Genomic DNA, 22,044 nt, shown 5'->3' on the forward strand with positions numbered 1-22,044 from the left:
CTGTCAGTAACCGTCAGTGTCAGTCTATATCTATCAGTAACGGTCAGTGTCAGTCTATATCTATCAGTAACGGTCAGTATCAGTCTATATCTATCAGTAACTGTCAGCGTCAGTCTATATCTATCACTAACGGCCAGTGACAGTCAGTAACGGTCAGTGTCAGTCTATATCTATTACTAACGGTCAGTGTCAGTCCATATCTCTTAGTAACGGTCAGCGTCAGTCTATATCTATCAGTAACGGTCAGCGTCAGTCTATATCTATCAGTAACGGTCAGTGTCAGTCTATATCTATCAGTAACGGTCAGTGTCAGTCTATATCTATTACTAACGGTCAGCGTCAGTCTATATCTATCAGTAACGGTCAGTGTCAGTCTATATCTATTACTAACGGTCAGTGTCAGTCTTTATCAGTAATGGTCAGTGTCAGTCTATATCCATCAGTAACAGTCAGTGTCAGTCCATATCTATCACTAACGGTCAGTGTCTGTCTATATCTATCAGTAACGGTCAGCGTCAGTCTATGTCTATCAGTAACGGTCAGTGTCAGTCTATATCTATCAGTAACGGTCAGTGTCAGTCTATATCTATCACTAACAGTCAGTGTCAGTCTATATCTATCAGTAACGGTCAGTGTCAGTCTATATCTATCAGTAATGGTCAGTGTCAGTCTATATCTATCAGTAATGGTCAGTGTCAGTCAATATCTATCAGTAACTGTCAGTGTCAGTCTATATCTATCACTAACGGTGAGTGTCAGTCCATATCTCTTAGTAACGGTCAGCGTCAGTCTATATCTATCACGAACGGTCAGCGTCAGTCTATATCTATCAGTAACGGTCAGTGTCAGTCTATATCTATTACTAACGGTCAGTGTCAGTCCATATCTTTTAGTAACGGTCAGCGTCAGTCTATATCTATCAGTAATGGTCAGTGTCAGTTTATATCTATTACTAACGGTCAGTGTCAGTCAATATCTATCACGAACGCTCACCGTCAGTCAGTATCTATCAGTAATGGTCAGTGTCAGTCTATATCTATTACTAACGGTCAGTGTCAGTCCATACCTTTTAGTAACGGTCAGTGTCAGTCTATATCTGTCAGTAACGGTCAGTGTCAGTCTATATCTATCACTAACGGTCAGTGTCAGTCTACATTATATCAGTAACTGTCAGTGTCAGTCTATATCTGTCAGTAACGGTCAGTGTCAGTCTATATCTATTACTAACGGTCAGTGTCAGTCTATATCTATTACTAACGGTCAGTGTCAGTCTATATCTGTCAGTAACGGTCAGTGTCAGTCAGTAATGGTTTGTGTCAGTCTATATCTAACACTAATGGTCAGTGTCAGCCAGTAATGGTCAGCGTCAGTCTATATCTATCAGTAACGGTCAATGTCAGTCTATATCTAACAGTAACGGTCAGTGTCAGTCTTTATCAGTAACGGTCAGTGTCAGTCAGTAATGGTCAGCGTCAGTCTATATCTATCAGTAACGGTCAGTGTCAGTCTATATCTATCACTAACGGTCTGTGTCAGTCAGTAATGATCAGTGTCAGTCTATATCTATCACTAACGGTCAGTGTCAGTCAGTAACGGTCAATGCCAGTCCATATCTATCACTAACAATCAGCGTCAGTCTATATCTATCAGTAAGGATCAGTTTCAGTCTATATCCGTCAGTAACGGTCAGTGTCAGTCGGTAACGATCAGTGTCAGTCTCTATCAGTCAGTAACGGTCAGAGTCAGGAAGAAATAGCGAGGCATCTGGATAGAAATTGTCCCATTGGGCAGACGCAGCATGGGTTCATAAAGGGCAGGTCGTGCCTAACTAATTTAGTGGAATTTTTTGAGGACATTACCAGTGCAGTAGATAATGGGGAGCCAATGGATGCGGTGTATCTGGATTTCCATAAAGCTTTTGACAAGGTGCCACACAAAAGGCTGCTGCATAAGATAAAGATGCATGGCATTAAGGGTAAAGTAGTAGCATGGATAGTGGATTGGTTAATTAATAGAAAGCACAGATTCGACTTCCGGTCGGCGAGCGGAGCAGTCGCACGGAGAGGGGCTCCCGCAGGGTAACGAAGTCGGGGCCTTTCTCTCCGCAACGGCAAGAACAGGGAAGCGGACCCCCCACCCGCCAACAAAACTTTCGGCGGAGGATCCTCGGCGGCGGAGCAGTTCGGCGGCGGAAGCAGGAGCGGTTCGGCGGCGGCAGCAGGAGCAGTTCGGCGGCGGCAGCAGCAGCGGCGGCACAGGTCCACCTCCCCCCCCCCAATGCAGGCCAGGAGCGGCGGCGCAGGTCAACCCCCCCCCCTCCCCCCCCCAACGCAGGTCAGGACCGAAGTGGTGCCCAGCCGGCGGCAGCGACCAGCAACCTAACCACCCCCACCGGGAGGGCGCAGGGTACGACGTGCGGCAGCCCGAACGGAGCAGCGGGGACAGAGCAGCAGGGGCCGACCCAACCCCCCCCCCCCCTCCCCCAACAGGCAGCGACCACCACGAGGCAAGGACAAAGGGACTCTGGACAAAAGCCTCTCTCTCTCTCTCTTTATCCTGGGTGAGTGAGGGGAAAGGAAGAAAAAAAAGGACTTTTATAAAATCAAAACCCAAAAGAAAACTGTTAAAGAGAGGGGGGGGGGAGGGGTAAATATATTATTTTCTCTCTTTTCCACTCTCTCCCATCCAAAATAAGCCCACCTGAGAGGAGTTGCATAAAAGATGGGGGGGAAAAAAATAAATAAAGTGGTAGAGGAAAGAAGGGAAGAGAGAAGAAAAAGGGAAGAGACAAAAAAATAAATAGGGTGCGGAAAAGGGGGGAAAAGAAAAACAAGGGGAGAAGAAAAGATGAAAGCGAAGGGGGTGGGAATAATGCCAGAAGGGAGCCGAGGGAGAGGGGACACCAGAAGCAGACGGGACAAGGGGCAAGCCAGCTCAGGCGAACGAACCAGCGCACGAAGCGACGGAACAGATGTATCGCCGCATCAAATAGAGCTGGACCGACGGGTGCCCTCCCCCCTGGGGCCAGAGGGGGGCTGGAATTGGAAGGCAGCCTTTACCGAGGTGCTGAGGGAGCAGCTGCAGGTAATCAAGGCAGAGGTGAAAGCAAACATAGAGGCCGCAATGCAGGCAGCAGTGGCCAGGGCCATGTCAGGGGTGCAGCAGGCTCTGACCAGGCTGGAGGAGAAATTAGATGCCCAAGGGGAGAAACTGAAAGTCCTGGAGGCGATCATTAAGGAGCTGGAGAAAGCAGCGACCGACATGAGCGACCGGGTCCTGGAGAGGGAAGTGACGAGACTGGGCGCAACACAGGGGAGCCTGACGAGCAGGGTAGATGACCAGGAAAACCGCTCGAGAAGGCAAAACGTAAGGTTAGTGGGCCTGCCAGAGGGGACCGAGGGTAGAAACCCCACAGCATACGTGGCTGAGATGCTGGGCAACTTAGTAAGGAGGAAAACTTTCCCCAACCCGCCGGAAATGGACAGAGCACATCGGTCGCTGCGCCCGAAGCCCAAGGCAGGGGAACAACCGAGAGCAGTCATAGCAAAACTGCACCGGTACCGGGATAGGGAGACAATCCTGCACTGGGCCAAGGAAAATAGAGCTTGCAATTGGGAAGGGTACGCCATCCGAATCTATGAGGATCTTGGGGCAGATATAACTAGGAGACGGACTGAGTTCAACAGAGCGAAAGCAGCTCTCCACAGGAGCAGAGTGCGTTTTGGTATGCTGTATCCAGCGAAACTCTGGGTCACATACCAAAACAGGGAATATTTCTTTACAGCCCCCGCTGGGGCAAATAGGTTCGTCGAGGAGCACAGGCTGGAAAACAACCGGGGGGGGGGGGGGTAGGGACGAGGGGCCCCTGGCAAGGGGCAACAACACGCCGATGGGGAGGTGGGGAGGGGCGAGGCAATGCCAGCCCCCCCCACGGCAGGAACACCCAGAACAAAGAACAAACCACTGCCCGAGGGACTGCTCCAGGTGGGAGGCCAGGCCCCAGCACGAGGGAACGAGAGTATCGGAGAAGGGAGAGCAGGCGAGAGGGGTGCAGGGTAGGATGGGGGAAGAGTGGGCAGAAAACCGTAGAGGCCAGGTAGGGGAGAAGCGAGACAATAACCCCTGAGAGGGGAGCCACCGTACTAGCAGGAAAGCTAGCGCCGGGGGCACGCAACAAAGCAGGGACGCAGCGCACCCCCAACAGGGGGGAAGGCGCCAGGCAGGGGAGGGGGGGAACACCCGTCAAAGTCGGGAGAGCAAACGGGGACAGGAATAGGGGATAGAGGGGCAAAGGAGGGGTGTACAGGGGAGGAGGGAAAAGGGAGAGATGGGGGGGGGGGGGGGGGGGGCACACAGGGAGCGAGAGACCGGGGAGGGGAAATGCAGGGACGGAGGGACAAAAGAGGCCAGAAAAGGAACAGGGCTACAAAGTGCCACAACCAAGGGCTCGAAACAAGGAACCACTGCAAGCACCCACCCAGTACGGTCTGTGGGCGAAGGGGGCCCCCAGAGTGCAGGGGACTACCCGCGTGGCGGACACACAGTGGACGGCCATGGCGGGTGCCCCCGGGACAAGGGGAAACCCCGGAGCGCAGAGACCCGACTGCATGGGGAGAGCAGTGACAGCGGCCATCCTGGACGGCCCCCTAACAAAGGGAAACCCCGGAGGGCAGGGGCGCGCCCACCAGATAAGTATGGTTAATCCATACAATTTGCGCGTAGCGCTGTTCTGTGGGGGTCATTGCCCGTGACGCATATGCAATGGGGGCTCATGACGAGGCCTCATCTCGTTGCAGGAGCACGGCTCCAATCCCAGACTGACTGGCATCAGGAGAGATTTTAGTCTCTTAGTTCGGGTCGAAAAAGGCCAGCACTGGGGCCGTGGAAACCTTGGCCTTCAGTTCCCTCCACTCGAGCTTGTGGGCAGGGAGCCACTGGAAGTCCGTAGTTTTGCGATTTGGGATGAACTTCCCGAGGAAATTTACCATGCCCAGGAACCGGAGGACCGCCTTCTTGTCCTCGGGCATTTTCATGGACGTGATTGCTGCAATCTTGTCCTCGTCTGGACGCACCCCTCGGTGGGAGATGTGATCCGCCAGGAACGTAATGTTCAACTGGCCGAAGGAGCATTGGCCCTATTGAAGCGGAGGCCATGTTTGTGAATGCACCTGAAGACGCGCTTGAGGCGGCTGATGTGTTCCTGCGGGGTGTGCTGAATGTACACAGCTTTCTGCTCGACTCATCCAGCTGGATTTGCCAGAAACCCTTTGAGGTGTCGAGTTTTGAGAAGAGTTTGGCATGGGCCATCTCAGACGTGAGTTCCTCACGTTTCAGAATCGGGTAGTGCTCCCACATGGTGTTCTGATTAAGATCTTTAGGGTCTATACAGATCCTCAGCTCGCCGGACGGTTTCTTGACGCAGACCATGAAGCTTACCCAGTTGGTCAGTTCCGTGACTCTGGAAAAAAAACATTGTTCCTGGAGGTCTTGGAGTTGTTGCTTGAGGGGATCCTTAACGGGCGCTGGGACTCTGCAAGGTGCGTGAACCACAGGCATGGCGATGGGCTTGAGTAAAATCTTGTATTTATACGGGAGTGTGCCCATACCCTCGAAGACATCATGGTATTGCTGGATGATGGAGTCGAGTTGTGCCCTGAAGTCTGTGTCAGAAGATGCAGACATATCGCTTGGAGAGAGAGAGTAAACCCTCTGCACTAAATGGAGCAGCTTGCATGCCTGCGCACCAAGCAAGGAGGCTTTTGAGGCGGCAACGATCTCAAACGGGGGAACAGCTGTGTGCGCACAATGTGTCACCTCAAGTTGGCAGGATCCACTGGCAGCGATGGCATTGCCATTGTAGTCAAGCAATTGACACGCAGATGGCAGGACGGCAGGCTGGACACAGAGTTTGCGAAGATCAGATGACGCAATGAGATTGGCGGAGGCGCCAGTTTCTAGGCGGAACCTGACAGGGGAACGGTTGACTGTAAGGGTAGCAAACCACTCATAATCTGGGTCGATGCTGTGAATGTGGACGGGTTTGGTGCCATGCTTGGGAGACATCCTGTTCGTGGTTATGATGCCAAGTTGGAATGGGGCCTGTGGATCATCGCAGGCACAGTGGGAAGCGAGATCTGGAGCAGGTTCGTTGATGGCAGGCTGAATGGATCTGATGTCTCTATGGGGCTGGGTGGACCTTCTAAAAGCAGCAAGCAGGGAGGACCTGCACATAGTAGCATAGTGGTCGAGTTTGCCACACTACAGGCAGCGTCGGGTCTTCACGGGACATTGCCGCTTTAAGTGGGCGGAGCCACAGTTGCCGCATGCCGGTGCGTCGGCACGTTCGTTGCACCACTGCGCATGCGTGGGGCGATCAAGCGAGGTGCGCGCCTGCACAAAACGGTCCGTGATGTCACCATGTTCATTGCGTGTCAGCGCGGGAGTCTGCACAAAGCGCGCAAAATGGCTGCCATCGTCCAGATCCAGACCCTGGAAAGATTTAATCATTTGGACCTGTTCTGCTTCGTAGGGAGCTTGCCGCGCCGTTTCAGTGGCCTGGATGCGGGAGTAGTGCGTGGAGGCGTGTTCATGAAGAACACAGGTCTCAATGGCCGTGGACAGGGTGAGCTGCTTTACTTTTAGTAGCTGCGGGCGCAGGGGCTCAGATTGGACACCAAAAACTATCTGGTCACGGAGCATGGAGTCAGAGGTGGACCCATAGTTGCAGGCCTGCGCAAGGACGCGGAGGTGGGTGATAAAGGACTGGAAAGACTCGTCCTTACCCTGAATTCACCGTTGAAACATGTATCTCTCGAAGCTCTCGTTTACCTCAACCTCGCAGTGGCTGTTGAACTTTAAGAGGACAGTTTTGAACTTCGATTTGTCCTCGCCCTCAGAGAAGGTGAGCGAGTTGAAGATGTGGAGAGCATGGTCCCCGGCTGTGGAGAGGAAGAGAGCAATCTTCCGTGCGTCCGAGGCAACTTCCAGGTCCGTGGCCTCGAGGTACAGCTGGAAATGCTGTTTAAAAATTTTCCAATTCGAGCCCAGATTCCCGGCAATGCGGAGGGGCGGCGGTGGGTGAACGGAGTCCATTCTGCAGGATGGCGTGAGACTGGTGGAAGGCAGATCACTGGTAGGTAGGTCTCAGAAGTACTAACATCACTCAACTCTGGTACCATGAAGTGTTGGATGGTGTAGACTTGCAAGATGAACATATACCACCAACACTGAGGAAGGTTCAATTTTATTAACTAACTATTAACTAATCGACATACGAGAACTGCGGGTTTAAATGATGCTAGTTTAAACTAGAGACCTAAGCCTGTCTGAACCAGTTGACTCTCTCAGCACGTGGTGTAAGTCTGTGCTAGACTTGATGAGTTCTTGTTCCACGGAGAGGCAGCACCCAGAATGAGCAGGAACCGTGGTGCCCTCTGCCTTTATAGTGTGTGTATTCTAACTGGTGAATGGCTGCGGTGTTTGTGCATGATGATTGGCCCCTGTGTGTGTCCATCAGTATATGTCTGCACCATGATATACTGGTGTATATTATGACATTAACAAATCCTGTCTGGTCTTCTCCTGTGACGTCTGTTACACAGTCCTCAATCCTAGAGGCCAGAACCTTGGCCAGGAGCTTGGCATCCACATTTAACAAGGATATCGGCCTAGACGAACCACACAGCTGCAGGTCTTGTCTCTTTTCAAAATGAGCGAAATCATGGGCGGGAGAATAGGGAGCTGGGAGCGGCCACCGATGTCGGGGTGATACACTTCACTCCGGCATAAGGACTCCCAATGGGAGAATTGCACCCTAGCACGGTACCATGATGGTTAACATAAATGCTTCACAGCTCCAGGGTCCCAGGTTCGATTCCCGGCTGGGTCACTGTGCGGAGTCTGCACGTCCTCCCCGTGTGTGCGTGGGTTTCCTCCGGGTGCTCCGGTTTCCTCCCACAGTCCAAAGATGTGCGGGTTAGGTGGATTGGCTATGCTAAATTGCCCTTAGTGTCCTAAAAAAATAAGGTTAATGGTGGGAGGGTTGTAGGGTTACTGGTATAGGGTGGATACGTTGACTTGAGTAGGGTGATCATTGCTCGGCACAACATCGAGGGCCGAAGGGCCTGTTCTGTGCTGTACTGTTCTATGTTCTATGTGTTTCACTGGAGAATGAAGGTTGAAGAATATTGCGAGTCAATAGGGTAACATTCCATCAAATATGGCGTTTCCCTGTCACCTCACTTATTTTGTAAAAAAATTTGAGAGTACCCAATTATTGTTTTTTTCCAATTAAAGGGAAATTTAGCATGGCCAATCCACCGAACCTGCACATCTTTTGGTTGTGAGGGTGAAACCCACGCAGACATGGGGTGAATGTGCAAACTTCACACGGACAGTGACCCAGAGGCGCCTCATAGAACATAGAACAGTACAGCACAGAACTCCACTATCACAGCAGGCAGTCCATTCCACACACAAAGCCCTCTCTGAGTAAAGAACATACCTCGGATATCCCTCCTATATCTCCCACCCTGAATCTTATAGTTATGCCCCCTTGTAACAGCTACATCCAGCCGAGGAAACAGTCTGTGAATGTCCACTCTATCTATCCCCCTCATCATCCTATGAAACTCTATTAAGTCGCCTCTCATCATCCTCCTCCGCTCCAAAGAGAAAAGCCTCCCTCAACCTTTCCTCATAAGACCTATCCTGCAAAACAGGAAGCATCCTGGTAAATCTCCTTTGCACCTTTTCCAATGCTTCCACATCCTTCCTGTAATGAGGTGACCAGCACACAATACTCCAAATGTGGTCTCACCAGGGTCATGTATAGTTGCAGCATTACCCCGCGGCTCTTAAACTCAAGCCCCCTGTTAATAAACGCTAACACACTATGAGCCTGCAGGATGTTTGAGGTGAGGGATGCTGTTAGTGTCCCTGCTGATTTTACCTGCAGGAAGTGCAGCCAGCTCCAGCTCCTACAAGACCGAGTTATGGTACTGGAGCTGGAGTTGGATGAACTTCGGATCATTCGGGAGGCAGAGGTGGTCATAGATAGGAGCTTCAGGGAAGTAGTTACACCAAAGACTGGAGATAGATGGGTAACTGTAAGAGGGACTGGGAAGAAGCAGTCAGTGCAGGGACCCCCTGCGGTCGTTCCCTTGAGTAACAAGTATACCGTTTTGGATACTTGTGGGGGGGACGACTTACCAGGGGTAAGCCATGGGGTGCGGGACTCTAGCACGGAGTCTGTCCCTGTTGCTCAGAAGGGAAGGGGGAAGAGGAGCAGAGCTTTAGTAATTGGGGACTCAATAGTCAGGGGCACAGATAGGAGATTTTGTGGGAGCGAGAGAGACTCACGTTTGGTATGTTGCCTCCCAGGTGCAAGGGTAAGTGATGTCTCGGATCGTGTTTTTCGGGTCCTTAAGGGGGAGGGGGAGCAGCCCCAAGTCGTAGTCCACATTGGCACTAACGACATAGGTAGGAAAGGGGACAAGGATGTCAGGCAGGTCTTTAGGGAGCTAGGATGGAAGCTCAGAGCGAGAACAAACAGAGTTGTTATCTCTGGGTTGTTGCCCGTGCCACGTGATAGTGAGACGAGGAATAGGGAGAGAGAGCAATTAAACACGTGGCTACAGGGATGGTGCAGGCGGGAGGGATTCAGATTTCTGGATAACTGGGGCTCTTTCTGGGGAAGGTGGGACCTCTATAGACAGGATGGTCTACATCTGAACCTAAGGGGCACCAATATCCTGGGGGGGAGATTTGTTAGTACTCTTTGGGGGGGTTTAAACTAATTCAGCAGGGGCATGGGAACCTGGATTGTAGTTTTGGGGTGCGAGAGATTGAGAGGAGAGAGGTCAGGAGCACAGATTTGACTTCGCAGGAAGGCGGCAGTGTTCAGGTAGGTGGTTTGAAGTGTGTCTATTTCAATGTCAGGAGTATACGAAATAAGGTAGGGGAACTGGCAGCATGGGTTGGTACCTGGGACTTCGATGTTGTGGCCATTTCAGAGACATGGATAGAGCAGGGACAGGAATGGTTGTTGCAGGTTCCGGGGTTTAGGTGCTTTAGTAAAGTCAGAGAAGGGGGCAAAAGAGGGGGAGGTGTGGCGCTGCTAGTCAAGGACAGTATTACGGTGGCAGAAAGGGTGCAAGATTGGGACTCTTCTTCCGAGGTAGTATGGGCTGAGGTTAGAAACAGGAAAGGAGAGGTCACCCTGCTGGGAGTTTTCTATAGGCCACCTAATAGTTCTAGAGATGTAGAGGAAAGGATGGCGAAGATGATTCTGGAAAAGAGCGAAAGTAACAGGGTAGTTGTTATGGGAGACTTTAACTTTCCTAATATTGACTGGAAAAGATATAGTTCGAGTACATTGGATGGGTCGTTCTTTGTACAATGTGTGCAGGAGGGTTTTCTGACACAATATGTTGACAGGCCAACAAGAGGTGAGGCCACTTTGGATTTGGTTTTGGGTAATGAACCAGGCCAGGTGTTAGATCTGGAGGTAAGTGAACACTTTGGAGACAGTGACCACAATTCGGTGACCTTTACATTAGTGATGGAAAGGGATAAGTATACCCCGCAGGGCAAGAGTTATAGCTGGGGGAAGGGCAATTATAATGCCATTAGACATGACTTAGGATGTGTAGGTTGGAGAAGTAGGCTGCAAGGGTTGGGCACACTGGATATGTGGAGCTTGTTCAAGGAACAGCTATTGCGTGTTCTTGATAAGTACGTACCAGTCAGGCAGGGAGGAATGGGTAGAGCAAGGGAACCGTGGTTTACCAAAGAAGTGGAATCTCTTGTTAAGAGGAAAAAGGAGGCCTCTGTGAAGATGAGGCGTGAAGTTTCAGTTGGGGCGCTTGATAGTTACAGGGAAGCGAGGAAGGATCTAAAGAGAGAGCTAAGACGAGCAAGGAGGGGACATGAGAAGTCTTTGGCAGGTAAGATCAAGGAAAACCCAAAAGCTTTCTATAGGTATGTCAGGAATAAAAGAATGACGAGGGTAAGAGTAGGGCCAGTCAAGGACAGTGGTGGGAAGTTGTGTGTGGAGGCTGAGGAGATAAGCGAGATACTAAATGAATACTTTTTGTCAGTATTCACTCAGGAAAAAGATAATATTGTGGAGGAGAATGCTGAGACCCAGGCTATTAGAATAGATGGCATTGAGGTGAGTAGGGAAGAAGTGTTGGCAATTCTGGACAAGGTGAAAATAGATAAGTCCCCGGGGCCTGATGGGATTTATCCTAGGATTCTCTGGGAAGCCAGGGAAGAGATTGCTGAGCCTTTGGCTTTGATTTTTAGGTCATCATTGGCTACAGGAATAGTGCCAGAGGACTGGAGGATAGCAAATGTGGTCCCTTTGTTCAAGAAGGGGAGTAGACATAACCCCGGTAACTATAGGCCGGTGAACCTAACATCTGTGGTGGGTAAAGTCTTGGAGAGGATTATAAAAGATACGATTTATAATCATCAGATAGGAATAATATGATTAGGGATAGTCAGCATGGTTTTGTGAAGGGTAGGTCATGCCTCACAAACCTTATCGAGTTCTTTGAGAAGGTGACCAAACAGGTGGACGAGGGTAAAGCAGTTGATGTGGTGTATATGGATTTCAGTAAAGCGTTTGATAAGGTTCCCCACGGTCGGCTATTGCAGAAAATACGGAGGCTGGGGATTGAGGGTGATTTAGAGATGTGGATCAGAAATTGGCTCGTTGAAAGAAGACAGAGAGTGGTGGTTGATGGGAAATGTTCAGAATGGAGTTCAGTTACGAGTGGCGTACCACAAGGATCTGTTCTGGGGCCGTTGCTGTTTGTCATTTTTATAAATGACCTAGAGGAGGGAGCAGAAGGATGGGTAAGTAAATTTGCAGACGACACTAAAGTCGGTGGAGTTGTAGACAGTGCGGAAGGATGTTGCAGGTTACAGAGGGACATAGATAAGCTGCAGAGCTGGGCTGAGAGGTGGCAAATGGAGTTTAATGTGGAGAAGTGTGAGGTGATTCACTTTGGAAAGAATAACAGGAATGCGGAATATTTGGCTAATGGTAAAATTCTTGGTAGTGTGGATGAGCAGAGGGATCTCGGTGTCCATGTACATAGATCCCTGAAAGTTGCCACCCAGGTTGATAGGGTTGTGAAGAAGGCCTATGGTGTGATGGCCTTTATTGGTAGAGGGATTGAGTTCCGGAGCCATGAGGTCATGTTGCAGTTGTACAAAACTCTAGTACGGCCGCATTTGGAGTATTGCGCACAGTTCTGGTCGCCCCATTATAGGAAGGACGTAGAAGCTTTGGAACGGGTGCAGAGGAGATTTACCAGGATGTTGCCTGGTATGGAGGGAAAATCTTATGAGGAAAGGCTGATGGACTTGAGGTTGTTTTCGTTAGAGAGAAGAAGGTGAAGAGGTGACCTAATAGAGGCATACAAAATGATCAGAGGGTTAGATAGGGTGGACAGCGAGAGCCTTCTCCCGCGGATGGATGTGGCTATCACGAGGGGACATAGCCTTAAATTGAAGGGTAATAGATATAGGACAGAGGTCAGAGGTGGGTTTTTTACGCAAAGAGTGGTGAGGCCGTGGAATGCCCTACCTGCAACAGTAGTGAACTCGCCAACATTGAGGGCATTTAAAAGTTTATTGGATAAGCATATGGATGATAAGGGCATAGTGTAGGTTAGATGGCCTTTAGTTTTTTTTCCATGTCGGTGCAACATTGAGGGCCGAAGGGCCTGTACTGCGCTGTATCGTTCTATGTTCTATGAGCCTTCTTCACGGCTCTATCCACTTGAGTGGCAACCTTCAGAGATCTGTGGACATGAACCCCAAGATCTCTCTGTTCCTCCACATTCCTCAGAACCCTGCCGTTGACCCTGTAATCCGCATTCATGTTTATTCTACCAAAATGTATCACCTCGCACTTATCAGGGTTAAACTCCATCTGCCATTTTTCGATTCAGCTCTGCATCCAATCAATGTATCTTTGCACCCTACAACAGCCCTCCAACTCATCCACGACTCCACCAATCTTGGTGTCATCAGCAAATTTACTGACCCACCCTTCAGCCCCCTCCTCCAAGTCATTGATAAAAATCACAAATAGCAGAACCCAGCACTGATCCCTGTGGTACACCGCTGGTAACTGGTCTCCAGTCTGAAAATTTGCCATCCATCACCACCCTCTGTCTTCTCAGTGCCGCAGTCCCAGTGCTAGCCACTGAGCCACATGCCGCCCCTTTCACCTTCAGCAAAACGGGATGGGCCAATATTTATTGAAGTTGTATGAAAACAAACCTCACTAGTTTAACTTAAATGATTAGCAATCTGCTGATGTCATCCAGTAAAGTTACTTGAGACTGTCAAAATATGTTAGATAAATACAAATATGATTGTTATTTACCTTTGTATAGACAAGTTACGCCCAGGTAGTGGGAAAATGGGGTGAGGCCAATCATTTTTCTATAAAGAATAGATAAGGGGTTGGGGAAGTGGGTCCATCAATAAAAGAGGAGGCAAGTTGAGGGAGGCATAAATTAATCAGGGGTTGGGTTGTCACTGCTGCCTCACAGCGCCAGAGAACTGGGTTCAATTCCTGCCTCGATAGATTGTCTGTGTGGCGCTTGTACGTTCTCTCCGTGTCTTTGTGGGTTTCTTCTGGGTCAACCGATTTCCTCCCACAGTCCAAAGATGTGCATATTAGGTGGATTGGTCATGCTAAATAGTCCCAGATGTGCCGGTTAGGTGGGGTTTCAGGGATTGGGCAGGGGAGTGGGCCTAGTTCGGTTGCTGTTTCAGAGGGTTGGTGCAGACACACAAGGCCAAATAGCCTCCTTCTACACTGTCGGAATTCTATGGTTTTAGAGTTTTATCTGGCTGAAGGTGCAGTATGGCCCAGGTTTATTGGACACAAGCAGGCTAGCCAATGAAGCCAATAGATACACTTTGCTACAGCAGAAGCAGAGAATCCAGGGGTACATACTGATCCCACACCCCATCCTGAAGGAAGGACATTATGATCTGCTGCACATCACAATATGCAGCATGTGCTTCCCATGTCACTTTGTCCTCTTTTCAATATTTGAAGATAATTGGTAAGGGGGTAGAAAAGATAAATGGAGATTTTTATATACTAAAGACTTACATGTACGCTGGGAGGCTGAGACGTCTTCACTTTCCTTCTTGTCTGGGTAGATGGCCGTAAGGGAAACATCATATAAGGTGTCAGGATCCAGGTTATCTAAAACCTGGCTTGTCTCATTGCCATTTATAATCATCTGGAAGAATAGGCATAAAGCGAAGGTCAAGATACGTTCAGTGCATGAAACCAATTTGTTTTCTGCAAACTGATTCCCTTAATTAAATGGGGATGTTTGAATTTAATATCACTCAGGGGGCCACAAGGACCTTAAAATCCTTTACCAACCCTTGGCTGCAGCCACCTTTCCCAGTGGCATTCCCTCGTGGTCATGTGGAGTATTTCTGCAGAATATTAAATTGAAGGAATAAACTAATTTGGACTGTTTTGTTCATTGCCCAAATGCTGTTCTTTGAGTGGGCAACTGAGCCCAACATCTCAATACTAAAGAGCTTATGGTCCGTGCGGAAAGCAGTTTTCTGATCACCTTCTAGTACCGTAATGCCATTCAGAAAGAATGTGCTTATGCTTTTGCAGGTTATGGTTCAAAGAGCTCATCCCACCCAATTGAGTTTTGGCCGATCTCCAAATTTTCCACTCCTGCCCGTGACTTTCCCTGTCCCTGTTGGGAATGGAAAATACCTGCTGTTTTCAATGTGATCATGCCACCACGGCCAACAGAGAATGCAACTCATTTGCAAATGTGGAAAGGATTACAAGGATACAATGAAACCTCGTTGCTGGAAAGGAGGAACATTTTCATACATATACAGATCTGTCTGACAGCGGTTTTGCTTCACACTCGCATGTTGCAAGGCAAATTTAAAAATCAGCTGGAGCTACACAGAAGCAGAAAGTATGGATTTCATCACCTCTTCTTTGTCCCCTCCCCCAGATGGAACCCAGCTGAGTCTGTACTGGTCCACCTCCTCCGACCCATGATCCCAGTGCATCCGGAAACTGTTCGCCGTGATGTCCGAGAAGCGTAGGTTTGATGGTGCTGGTCCACCCGCTGTGTGAGAAGAATGAGACCATAAATGTACACATGTAGCAGAAAGGTAAGAGAATCTGACAGAGTAGAAATAATGAGGGAAGGGAGGCCATATGAGCAAAGATTGGAGATTCTGGCACTCATCACCAACAACTTGCATTTATAATAGTGCCTTTAATGCATTAAAATGTCCCGAAGCACTTCAGAACATTACAGCGCAGTACAGGCCCTTCGGCCCTCCATGTTTCACCGACCTGTGAAACCACTCTAAAGCCCACCTGTACTATTCCCTTATCATACATATGTTTATCCAATGACCATTTAAATGCCCTTAATATATGGCGAGTCCACTCCTGTTGCAGGTTGGGTATTCCACGCCCTTACTACTTTCCGAGTAAAGAACCTATCTCTGACATCTGTCCTATATCTATCTCGCCTCAATTTAAAGCTATGTCCCCTCGTGCTAGCCATCGCCATCCGAGCAAAAAGGCTCACACTCTCCACCCTATCTAATCCTCTGATCATCTTGTATGCCTCAATTAAGTCACCTCTTAACATTGTTCTCTCGAACGAAAACAGCCTCAAGTCCCTCAGCCTTTCCTCGCAAGATCTTCCCTCCATACCAGGCAAAATCCTGATAAATCTCCTCTGCACCCTTTCCAGTGCTTCCACATCCTTCCTATAATGCGGCGACCAGAACTGCATGCAATATTCCAAATGCGGCCGTACCAGAGATTTGTACAGCTGTAACATGACCTCATGGCTCTCATACTTAATCCCTCTACCAATAAAAGCTAACACACTGTTCGCCTTCTTAATAACCCTATCAAACTGGGTGGCAACTTTCAGGGATCTATGTACATGGACACCGAGATCTCTCTGCTCATCCACACTATCAAGAATCTTACAATTAGCCCAGTACTCTGTCTTCCTGTTATTCCTTCCAAAATGAATCACCTCACACTTTTCTGCATTTATCTCCATTTTCCACCTCTCAGCCCAGCTCTGCAGCTTATCTATGTCCCTCTGTAACTTGCAACATCCTTCCGCACTGTCCACAACTCCACCGACTTTAGTGTCATTTGAAAATGTACTCACACATCCTTCTACGCGCTCCTTCAGGTCATTTATAAAAATGACAAACAGCAGTGGCCCCAAAGCAGATCTTTGTGGTACACCACTAGAAACTGAACTCCAGGCTGAACATTTCCCATCAACCACCACCCTTTGTCTTCTTCCAGCTAGCCAATTTCTGATTCAAACTGCTAAATCACCCTGAATTCCATTTTTCCATATTTTCTGCATTAGCCTACCATGGGGAAACTTATCAAACGCTGTACTGAAATAAAAAAAATGAAATGAAAATTGCTTATTGTCAAGAGGAGGCTTCAATGAAGTTACTGTGAAAAGCCCCTAGTCACCACATTCCCGTGCCTGTCTGGGGAGGCTGGTACGGGAATCGTACCGTGCTGCTGGCTTGTTTGGTCTGCTTTAAAACCCAGCGATTTAGCTCAGTGAGCTAAAGCATACACCACATTAACTGCTTTACCCTCATCCACCTGTTTGGTCACCTTCTCAAAGAACTCAATAAGATTTGTGAGGCACGACCTATCCTTCAGTTCAATCCAGGCAAATGCGAGGTGATGCATTTTGGAAGATCTAACTCAAGAGCAGACTATATGGTCAATGGAAGAGTCCTGGGGAATATTGATGTGCAGAGAGATCTGGGAGTTCAGGTCCATTGTACCCTGAAGGTGGCAACGCAGGTCAATAGAGTGGTCAAGAAGGCATACAGCATGCTTGCCTTCATCGGACGGGGTATTGAGTACAAGAGTCAGCAGGTCATGTTACAGTTGTATCGGACTTTGGTTAGGCCACATTTCGAATACTGCGTGCAGTTCTGGTCGCCACATTACCAGAAGGATGTGGATGCTTTAGAGAGGGTGCAGAGGAGGTTCACCAGGATGTTGCCTGGTATGGAGGGTGCTAGCTATGAAGAAAGGTTGAGTAGATTAGGATTGTTTTCGTTGGAAAGACGGAGGTTGAGGGCGGACCTGATTGAGGTCTACAAAATTATGAGAGGTATGGATAGGGTGGACAGCAACAAGCTTTTTCCAAGAGTGGGGGAGGAGGTTCACCAGGATGTTGCCTGGTATGGAGGGTGCTAGCTATGAAGAAAGGTTGAGTAGATTAGGATTGTTTTCGTTGGAAAGACGGAGGTTATGGGGAGACCTGATTGAGGTCTACAAAATTACGAGAGGTATGGATAGGGTGGACAGCAACAAGCTTTTTCCAAGAGTGGGGGTGTCAATTACAAGGGGTCACAATTTCAAGGTGAGAGGGAAAAGTTTAAGGGAGATGTGCATGGAAAGTTTGTCACGCAGAGGGTGGTGGGTGCCTGGTATGCTTTGCCAGCAGAGGTGGTAGAGGTGGGTACGATAGCATCATTTAAGATGCATCTGGACAGATATATGAACGGGTGGGGAACAGAGAGAAGTAGACCTTGGAATATAGGCAACAGGTTTAGATAAAGGATCTGGATCGGCGCAGGCTGGGAGGGCCGAAGGACCTGTTCCTCTGCTGTAATTTTCTTTGTTCTTTGTTCACAAAACCGTGTTGACTATCGCTAATTAAATTATTCCTTTCCAGATGATGATAAATCCTATCTCTTATGAACCTTTCCAACACTTTGCCCACAACAGAAGTAAGGCTCACTGGTCTAGAGTTACCGCGGTTGTCTATACTCCCCTTCTTGAACAAGTTGACAACATTTACTATCCTCCAGTCAAAGGCTCAGCAATCTCTTCCTTCACTTCCCAAAGAATCCTAGGATAAATCCCATCCGGCCCAGGGGACTTATCTATTTTCACACTTTCCAGAATTGCTGACACCTCCTCCTTGTGTACCTCAAGCCCTTCTAGTCTAGTAACCTGTATCTCAGTATTCTCCTCGACAACATTGTCTTTTTCCCATCTGAATACTGACGAAAAATATTCATTTATCACCTCTCCTCTCTCCTCGGACTCCACTACTGTCCTTGACTGGCCCTACTCTTACCTGAGTCACTCTTTTTATCCTGACATACCTATAGAAAGATTTAGGGTTATCCTTGGTCCTACCTGCCAAAGACTTCTCATGTCCCCTCCTGGCTCTCCTTTGCTCTCTCTTTAGGTCCTTCCCAGCTACCTTGTAACTCTCGAGCGCCCGAACTGAACCTTCATGTCTCATCTTTACATAAGCCTCCTTCTTCCTCTTGACAAGTGATTCAGCTACTTTAGTAAACCACTGTTCCCTCGCTCGACCACTTCCTCCCTACCTGACAGTTACATAAGAACATAAGAACTAGGAGCAGGAGTAGGCCGTATGGCCCCTCGTGCCTGCTCCGCCATTCAATGAGATCATGGCTGATCTTCTGTGGACTCAGCTCCAGTTTACGGCCCGAACACCATAACCCTTAATCCCTTTATTCTTCAAAAAACTATCTAACTTTATCTTAAAAACATTTAATGAAGGAACTTCAACTGCTTCACTGGGCAAGGAATTCCATAGATTCACAACCCTTTGGGTGAAGAAGTTCCTCCTAAACTCAGTTCAAAATCTCCTTCCCCTTATTTTGAGGCTGTGCCCCCTAGTTCTGCTTTCACCCGCCAGTGGAAACAACCTGCACGCATCTATCCTATCTATTCCCTTCATAATTTTAAATGTTTCGATAAGATCCCCCCTCATCCTTCTAAATTCCAATGAGTACAGTCCCAGTCTACTCAACCTCTCCTCGTATTCCAACCCCTTCAGCTCTCGGATTAACCTAGTGAATCTCCTCTGCACACCCTCCAGTGCCAGTATGTCCTTTCTTAGGTAAGGAGACCAAAGCTGAACATAACACTCCAGGTGTGGATTCACTAACACCTTATACAATTGCAGCATAACCACCCTCATCTTAAACTCCATCTCTCGAGCAATGAAGGACAAAATTCCATTCGCCTTCTTAATCACCTGTTGCACCTGTAAACCAACTTTCTGTGACTCATGCACTAGCACACCCAGGTCTCTCTGCACAGCAGCATGTTTTAATATTTTATCATTTAAATAATAATCCTCTTTGCTGTTATTCCCACCAAAATGGATAACCTCACATTTGTCAACATTGTATTCCATCTGCCAGTACCTATCCCATTCACTTAACCTATCCAAATCCCTCTGCAGACTTCGGTATCCTCTGCACTTTTCGCTTTACCACTCATCTGAGTGTCGTCTGCAAACTTGGACACATTGCCCTTGGTCCCCAACTCCAAATCATCTATGTAAACTGTGAAAAATTGTGGGCCCAACACGGATCCCTGAGGGACACCACTAGCTACTGATTGCCAACCAGAAAAACACCCATTAATCCCCACTCTTTGCTTTCTATTAATTAACCAATCCTCTATCCCTGCTGTTACTTTACCCTTAATGCCATGAATCTTTATCTTATGTAGCAACCTTTTGTGTGGCACCTTGCCAAAGGTTTTCTGGAAACCAGATATACCACATCCATTGGCTCCCCATTATCTACTGCTCTGGTAAGGTCCTCAAAAAATTCCACTAAGTTTCTTAGGCACGACCTGCCCTTTATGAACCCATGCTGCATCTGCCCAATGGGACAATTTCCATCCAGATGCCTCGCTATTTGTTCTTTGATGATAGATTCCAACATCTTCCATGATACTACATCAGTTAAGCTAACTGGCCTATAATTACCCGCTCTCTGCCTACCTCCTTTTTTAAACAGTGGTGTCACGTTTACTCATTTCCAATCTGCTGGGACCATCCCAGGGTCTAATGAATTTTGGTAAATTATCACTAGTGCATTTGCAATTTCCCTAGCCATCTCTTTTAGCACTCTGGGATGCATGCCATCAGGGCCAGGAGACCTGTCCACCTTTAGCCCTCCCTGGCTTCCCAGAGAATGCTAGGATAAATCCCATCTGGCCCAGGGGACTTATCTATTTTTACACTTTCCAAAATTGCTAACACCTCCTCCTTGTGAACCTCAATCCCATCTAATCTGGTCGATTGTACCTGAGTATTTTCCTCGACAACATTGTCTTTCTCCAGTGTAAACACTGACGAAAAATATCCATTTAACGCTTCCCCTATCTCCTCTGATTCCACACACAACTTTCGACTACTATCCTTGATTGGCCCTAATCTTACTTTAGTCATTCATTTGTTCCTGATAAACCTATAGAAAGTCTTAGGGTTTTCCTTGATCCTGTCCGCCAAAGACTTTTCGTGTCCTCTCCTCGCTCTTCTTAACTCTCCCTTTAGGTCCTTCCTGTCTAACTTGTAACTCTAAAGTGCCTTAACTGAGCCTTCATGTCTCATCCTAACATAAGCCTTCTTCTTCCTCTTGACAAGTGCTTCAACTTCCTTAGCAAACCACGGTTCCCTTGCTCGACAACTTCCTCCCTGCCTGACAGGTACATACTTATCAAGGACACGCAGCTCCACATTTCAATCGTACCCACCCCTGTAGTTTCCTTCCCCATCCTATACATCCTAAATCTTGCCGAATTGCATCATAATTGCCTTTCCCCCAGCTATAATTCTTGCCTTGCGGTACATACCTAAAGTAAACATGACCGAATTGTGATCACTATCACCAAAGTGCTCACCTACATCTAAACCTAACACCTGGCCGGGTTCATAACCCAGTACCAAATCCAACGTGGCATCGCCCCTTGTTGGCCTGTCTACATACTGTGTCAGAAAACCCTCCTGCACACACTGCACAAAAACTGACCCATCTACAGTACTCGAACTATAGTATCTCCAGTCAATATTTGGAAAGTTAAAGTCCCCCATAATAACTACCCTGCTACTCTCGCTCCTGTCGAGAATCATCTTTGCAATCCTTTCCTCTACACCTCTGGAACTATTCGGAGGTCTATCGACAACTCCCACCAGGGTGACCTCTCCTCTTCTGTTCCTAACCTCGGCCCATACTACCTCAGTAGACGAGTCCTCAAACGTCCTTTCTACCGCCGTAATACTTTCCTTGATTAACAATGCCACACCCCCCCCCCTCTTTTACCATCTTCTCTGTTCTTACAGAAACATCTAAATCCTGGAACCTGCAACAACCATTCCTGTCCCTGCTCTACCCATGTCTCCGAAATCGCGACAACATCGAGGTCCCAGGTACCAACCCATGCTGCAAGCTCACCCACCTTATTCCGGATGCTCCTGGCGTTGAAGTAGACACACTTCAAACCAGCGTCTTGCTTGCCGGTGCCTTCTTTTGAACTTTTAACCCTCTCCCTGACCTCACTACTCTCAACATCCTGTACACTGGGACTACAATTTAGGTTCCCATCCCCCTGCTGAATTAGTTTAAACCCCCCTGAAGAGCACTAGCAAATCTCCCCCCCAGGATATTGGTACCCCTCTGGTTCAGGTGAAGACCATCCTGTTTGTAGAGGTCCCACCTACCCCAGAATGAGCCCCAATTATCCAGGAAACCAAAACCCTCCCTCCTGCACCATCCCTGTCGCCACGTGTTCAACTCCTCTCTCTACTTATTTCTCACATCGCTAGCACGTGGCACGGGTAACAACCCAGAGATAACAACTCTGTGTGTTCTAGCTCTCAGCTTCCACCCTAGCTCCCTAAATTTCTGTCTCAAATCCCCATCTCTCTTCCTACCTATGTCATTGGTACCTATGTGGACCACGACTTGGGGCTGCTCCCCCTCCCCCTTAAGTATCCCAAAAACACGATCAGAGACATCACGAACCCTGGCACCTGGGAGGCAACACACCAACCGTGAGTCTCTTTCGTTCCCACAGAACCTCCTGTCTGTTTGTTCTAGCTCTCAGCTTCCACCCGAGCTGCCTGAATTTCTGTCTCAAATCCCCATCTCTCTTCCTACCTA

The 22,044-nt window shown here is 48.4% G+C and overlaps 1 protein-coding gene across 1 annotated transcript in view; it reads right to left on the minus strand.

Moving 5' to 3' along the window:
• The window catches only part of LOC119963790, a 1,053,439-nt gene that overhangs the window by 58,374 nt on the left and 973,021 nt on the right, over positions 1-22,044 (minus strand). The window contains exons 137-138 of the mRNA XM_038793076.1: positions 15,013-15,152; positions 14,147-14,279 (exon numbers count right to left, since the gene is read on the minus strand). Coding sequence (XP_038649004.1) covers positions 14,147-14,279; positions 15,013-15,152 — 273 coding nt within the window. The remainder of the gene's footprint in view (positions 1-14,146; positions 14,280-15,012; positions 15,153-22,044) is intronic.

This window comes from Scyliorhinus canicula, chromosome 3 (genome assembly GCF_902713615.1).
Source record: "Scyliorhinus canicula chromosome 3, sScyCan1.1, whole genome shotgun sequence".
NCBI lineage: Eukaryota > Metazoa > Chordata > Chondrichthyes > Carcharhiniformes > Scyliorhinidae > Scyliorhinus > Scyliorhinus canicula.